The sequence below is a fragment of the Peromyscus eremicus genome, chromosome 8b (genome assembly GCF_949786415.1).
Source record: "Peromyscus eremicus chromosome 8b, PerEre_H2_v1, whole genome shotgun sequence".
In the NCBI taxonomy this organism is placed as follows: Eukaryota; Metazoa; Chordata; class Mammalia; order Rodentia; family Cricetidae; genus Peromyscus; species Peromyscus eremicus.
This window is the reverse complement of record NC_081424.1, coordinates 8,200,035-8,206,174: the sequence shown is the minus strand read 5'-3', so window position 1 is coordinate 8,206,174 and position 6,140 is coordinate 8,200,035. Positions and strand designations below refer to the sequence as shown.

Here is a 6,140-nt window from a genome sequence, read left to right as displayed (position 1 = left end):
GGGTTCTAGAGACTGTGAAGAGCAGAGGAGCTATGGAGTCCGTGTGTGGAGAACATGAGTGGAATGCTTGCCTTAGGTGCACTTGCATTTCATGACAGACCTAGGGAGGCAGAAGCAGGTGCATCCCTGTGGTTTGGGGGCGGGATGGGTGTACCTAAGGATATCCAGGACATTGCCTCACAAAAAGTAATACATAAATAAAAATCAATAAATCAATGGAAACAAAAACTGGTGGAGGGGCACGGGTAAGAGGAAGGAACATGAAACACAAATATCGGTTGTTGGTTTTCTGTGCACATAGGGTGGACTGTGTGAGGGGATGGTCTGTGCTATCAGGTCTTCAGAGCTGAGTCTTTCAAGAAGAGTCAAGAGATTTTGGGAGGTTCCAGTGTGCTGTGGAGCAGAGCTTGTGGCAGAGTGTGTTGCTTTGGAAGCTGTGACATGGTGGTGACTGTGTAACAGACTCCTCTGTACTGAGTTCCATGGAGGCCTTAGAAGGCCTTTTTTGGGCTTGGGTGCTGTCCGCTCCTCCTGCCAGGCTCTCGGCCGTGGCCCGCCACTGGGGAACACAGGTAGTAGGTGCTTGGTGAAGTCAACTTGAACGCAGGTCCAGTGATGATAGGAATGGGGCACGAGGTTCAGGGAAGCCTTGCTGTGTTTGTGAACAGATCCAGCAGGAGGGTCCGGTATTCTTCTTGGTCCAGAGGTAGCTCAAGGGTTGGGTTAATGTCCTCCCACGGGACGTGGGGATCCAGAGTGTCCTGGGCCTGCTGGTCAGCCTGGAGTTGCGGCAGCAGTTGGTCAAGCATGAGCTCGACATTGTCCACAGTGAAGGTGTCCATTGCCACGGGGTGGGGTTCCCGGTCGTCGTGGTGGCATGGTCCCGAGGGCTGTGCAGCTGCAGGCGAGAACACTGGGAAGGAGGCCGGTGGGGAGGGCAGACTCCAAGTCTGGACGCCCAAGCCTAGTGCAGAAGCCGGTGGCAACAGGCCGTCTTGGGCACGCTGCTCCGTCTCCCTGGGGCTGCAAGGTGGTCCTTCAGGCTCGGCATTGGGCGCAGGAGAAGGCGATGGCTGCGGTGGCTGCTGCTGCGGCTGCGGCGTCTGTGGCGGTCGGGGCGAAGCCAGGGAGTCTTGACCTCGAACTCTGCCCCTGCCACCGCCAGAGTGGCGCGCTCTCCGGTTTTGGAACCAGATGGAGATGTTGTCCTCAGGCAAACCGGTCTCTTGGGCGAGCTTCACCCTGGCACCATATTTCGGGCTTGCTTTGTCCTCATATGCGTGGAGCAGGATCCTCAACTGTGCCGGGCTGAGTCGAGTGCGACGCCTGGTGCGTCGCTCCGCGGGTCTGCTTCTTCCACCTCGTGCCCTGGCACCAGGCCCTTTGGGTCGTTGCTGAGGGGACGCTAGCCCGCTTGGTCCCGCCGACCCCTCGGGGCCTTGGAGGCCGCGCACCTCCCTGGTGCGATTTCGGCGGTTCTGGAACCACACGCGGATGCGGGACTCAGGCAGCCCCAGTTCCCTGGCCAGATCCTGCCTGGCCGTGAAACTTGGGTAAGGGTTCTCCGCGAAAGCTGCCAGCAGGGCGTCCTGCTGCCCGGCTTTCCAAACAGTCCTTTGGCGCCTGGATGCCAGGGCCCCAGTGCTGTCCCCCAGATTGCTGCTGCTGCTGCTGCTGCTGCTGCTGCTGCTGCTGCTGCTGCTGGTGCTGCGATCTTCCATCTGGCCAAGGTAGCCTTGCCAGGACTCCTGCCTCTGGCGAGTCTAAGCAGGAGGAGAGCTCCAGCATGGAGTGAGTGCCTCCAGGCTTGGTCCCTGGGACTTTTATGCTTGCCTACTTGCGGGCGGCCCCGCCCACTAACCCGATCTCTGGCGCCTGGCTCAGCAGCCTGGGATTGAAGGCCCACCCGGTGGAGGAGGGGGAGGAGTTGGGGTTGGGGACCCGGGCCTCAGCCCGCTTGCTCCCTGGAAGGTCAGCCCAGATCTCCACAGGTGCAGAGCACGCCACCTTCGCCAAAGGGACCTTGGAGAACCTCTCCGTGGAAGACACAGGCAGGACCCCTCCACTTCTTGCCTGAGGACTCTGACTATGGATTTTGCTAAAACCCATCCTAAAGCAGGTTAGCCCCACCCTAAAGCAGATTAGCCCCACCCTAAGGCTGCTTTGCCTGAAACCAGTGGGTGGCCTTTCTCTGCCCAAGTTGACCCACTGTGCCATGAGAAACAAACCATGCAGAGTCTGCCTGTGTGGAAATTGACATCGATGGGGATTGGGGAGGACCAGGAGGAGTAGGAGGAAGAGGAGGAGGACGAGGACGAGGAGGACGAGGAGGAGGAGGGAGCCAGACCAAGGCTTCAGATAGGCTGGCAGGGACACACAATCACACACACACACACACACACACACACACACACACACACACACACACACATTCCACCCCAGTACTCTAGGAAGAAAATGGGAACTCTTTGCCAGGCACTGGTTTCAGGCAAAGCAGTTGTTTTCCAAAAGCTACAAGACTGGCCACCAGATGGCAGCTATCAGGGTTCTAGAGACTGTGAAGAGCAGAGGAGCTATGGAGTCCGTGTGTGGAGAACATGAGTGGAATGCTTGCCTTAGGTGCACTTGCATTTCATGACAGACCTAGGGAGGCAGAAGCAGGTGCATCCCTGTGGTTTGGGGGCGGGATGGGTGTACCTAAGGATATCCAGGACATTGCCTCACAAAAAGTAATACATAAATAAAAATCAATAAATCAATAGAAACAAAAACTGGTGGAGGGGCACGGGTAAGAGGAAGGAACATGAAACACAAATATCGGTTGTTCGTTTTCTGTGCACATAGGGTGGACTGTGTGAGGGGATGGTCTGTGCTATCAGGTCTTCAGAGCTGAGTCTTTCAAGAAGAGTCAAGAGATTTTTGGGAGGTTCCAGTGTGCTGTGGAGCAGAGCTTGTGGCAGAGTGTGTTCTTTTGGAAGCTGTGACATGGTGGTGACTGTGTAACAGACTCCTCTGTACTGAGTTCCATGGAGGCCTTAGAAGGCCTTTTTTGGGCTTGGGTGCTGTCCGCTCCTCCTGCCAGGCTCTCGGCCGTGGCCCGCCACTGGGGAACACAGGTAGTAGGTGCTTGGTGAAGTCAACTTGAACGCAGGTCCAGTGATGATAGGAATGGGGCACGAGGTTCAGGGAAGCCTTGCTGTGTTTGCGAACAGATCCAGCAGGAGGGTCCGGTATTCTTCTTGGTCCAGAGGTAGCTCAAGTGTTGGGTTAATGTCCTCCCATGGGACGTGGGGATCCAGAGGGTCCTGGGCCTGCTGGTCAGCCTGGAGTTGCGGCAGCAGTTGGTCAAGCATGAGCTCGACATCGTCCACAGTGAAGGTGTCCATTGCCACGGGGTGGGGTTCCCGGTCGTCGTGGTGGCATGGTCCCGAGGGCTGTGCAGCTGCAGGCGAGGACACTGGGAAGGAGGCCGGTGTGGAGGGCAGACTCCAAGTCTGGACGCCCACGCCTAGTGCAGAAGCCGGTGGCAACAGGCCGTCTTGGGCACGCTGCTCCGTCTCCCTGGGGCTGCAAGGTGGTCCTTCAGGCTCGGCATTGGGCGCAGGAGAAGGCGATGGCTGTGGTGGCTGCTGCGGCTGCGGCGTCTGTGGCGGTCGGGGCGGAGCCAGGGAGTCTTGACCTCGAACTCTGCCCCTGCCACCGCCAGAGTGGCGCGCTCTCCGGTTTTGGAACCAGATGGAGATGGTGTCCTCAGGCAAACCGGTCTCTTGGGCGAGCTTCACCCTGGCACCATATTTCGGGCTTGCTTTGTCCTCATATGCCTGGAGCAGGATCCTCAACTGTGCCGGGCTGAGTCGAGTGCGACGCCTGGTGCGTCGCTCCGCGGGTCTGCTTCTTCCACCTCGTGCCCTGGCACCAGGCCCTTTGGGTCGTTGCTGAGGGGACGCTAGCCCGCTTGGTCCCGCCGACCCCTCGGGGCCTTGGAGGCCGCGCACCTCCCTGGTGCGATTTTGGCGGTTCTGGAACCACACGCGGATGCGGGACTCAGGCAGCCCCAGTTCCCTGGCCAGGTCCTGCCTGGCCATGAAACTTGGGTAAGGGTTCTCCGCGAAAGCTGCCAGCAGGGCGTCCTGCTGCCCGGCTTTCCAAACAGTCCTTTGGCGCCTGGATGCCCGGGCCCCAGTGCTGTCCCCCAGATTGCTGCTGCTGCTGCTGCTGCTTCTGCTGCTGCTGCTGCTGCTGCTGGTGCTGCGATCTTCCATCTGGCCAAGGTAGCCTTGCCAGGACTCCTGCCTCTGGGGAGTCTAAGCAGGACCGCTCAGGAGGAGAGCTCCAGCATGGAGTGAGTGCCTCCAGGCTTGGTCCCTGGGACTTTTATGCTTGCCTACTTGCGGGCGGCCCCGCCCACTAACCCAATCTCTGGCGCCTGGCTAAGCAGCCTGGGATTGAAGGCCCACCGGGTGGAGGAGGGGGAGGAGTTGGGGTTGGGGACCGTGCCTCAGCCTGCTTGCTCCCTGGAAGGTCAGCCCAGATCTCCACAGGTCCAGAGCACGCCACCTTCGCCAAAGGGACCTTGGAGAACCTCTCCGTGGAAGACACAGGCAGGACCCCTCCACTTCTTGCCTGAGGACTCTGACTATGGATTTTGCTAAAACCCATCCTAAAGCAGGTTAGCCCCACCCTAAAGCAGATTAGCCCCACCCTAAGGCTGCTTTGCCTGAAACCAGTGGGTGGCCTTTCTCTGCCCAAGTTGACTCACTGTGCCATGAGAAACACACCATGCAGAGTCTGCCTGTGTGGAAATTGACATCGATGGGGATTGGGGAGGACAAGGAGGAGTAGGAGGAAGAGGAGGAGGACGAGGACGAGGAGGACGAGGAGGAGGAGGGAGCCAGACCAAGGCTTCAGATAGGCTGGCAGGGACACACAAACACACACACATACACACACACACACACACACACACACACACACACACACACATTCCACCCCAGTACTCTAGGAAGAAAACCGGAACTCTTTGCCAGGCACTGGTTTCAGGCAAAGCAGTTGTTTTCCAAAAGCTGCAAGACTGGCCACCAGATGGCAGCTATCAGGGTTCTAGAGACTGTGAAGAGCAGAGGAGCTATGGAGTCCATGTGTGGAGAACATGAGTGGAATGCTTGCCTTAGGTGCACTTGCATTTCATGACAGACCTAGGGAGGCAGAAGCAGGTGCATCCCTGTGGTTTGGGGGCGGGGTGGGTGTACCTAAGTATTTCCAGGACATTGCCTCACAAAAAGTAATACATAAATAAAAATAAATAAATAAATAAATCAATAAATCAATAAAAACAAAAAAGTGGTGGAGGGGCACAGGTAAGAGAAAGGAACGTGAAACACAAATATCGGTTGTTCGTTTTCTGTGCACATAGGGTGGACTGTGTGAGGGGATGGTCTGTGCTATCAGGCTCAGCAGCCTGGGATTGAAGGCCCACCGGGTGGGGGAGGGGAAGGGTTGGTGTTGGGGACCGGGGCCTCAGCCTGCTTGCTTCCCGGAAGATCAGTCCAGATCTCCACAGGTGCAGAGCATGCCACCTTCGCCAAAGGGACCCTGTAGGGGACCTCCAGGGTCCAGGGAGCTTTGGGAACCTCTCTGTGGAAGACCCAGGCAGGACCCTTCCACTTCTTGCCTGAGGACTCTGACTATGAATTTTGCTGAAACTCACCCTAAAGCAGGTTAACCCCACCCTAAAGCAGATTAACCCCACTCTAAGGCTGCTTTGCCTGAAACCAGTGGGTGGCCTTTCTCTGCCCAAGTTGACCCACTGTGCCACGAGAAACAAACCATGCAGAGTCTGCCTGTGTGGAAATTGACATCGATGGTGATTGAGGAGGACAAGGAGGACTAGGAGGACGAGGAGGAGGACGAGGAGGATGAGGAGGAGGACAAGGAGGTGGAGGACAAAGTGGAGGACGAGGAGGAGAAGGGAGCCAGACCAAGGCTTCAGATAGAAGGCAGGGACACACACACACACACACACACACACACACACACACACACACACAGAAACACACATTCCACCCCAGTACTCCAGGAAGAAAACGGGAACTCTTTGCCAGGCACTGGTTTCAGGCAAAGCAGTTGTTTTCCAAAAGCTA

General features: G+C 57.3%; 1 protein-coding gene across 1 annotated transcript; it reads right to left on the bottom strand.

Moving 5' to 3' along the window:
- Nucleotides 1–1,175: 1,175 nt before the first annotated feature.
- On the bottom strand, nt 1,176–4,196 carry LOC131918751 (visual system homeobox 2-like; the record flags this gene model as incomplete). Its single annotated transcript, XM_059272955.1, has 2 exons — nt 1,176–1,622; nt 3,717–4,196. Coding segments are annotated over 2 exons (927 nt in total), but the record flags the coding sequence as incomplete, so codon positions are not given.
- Between the last annotated feature and the right edge of the window lie 1,944 nt (nt 4,197–6,140).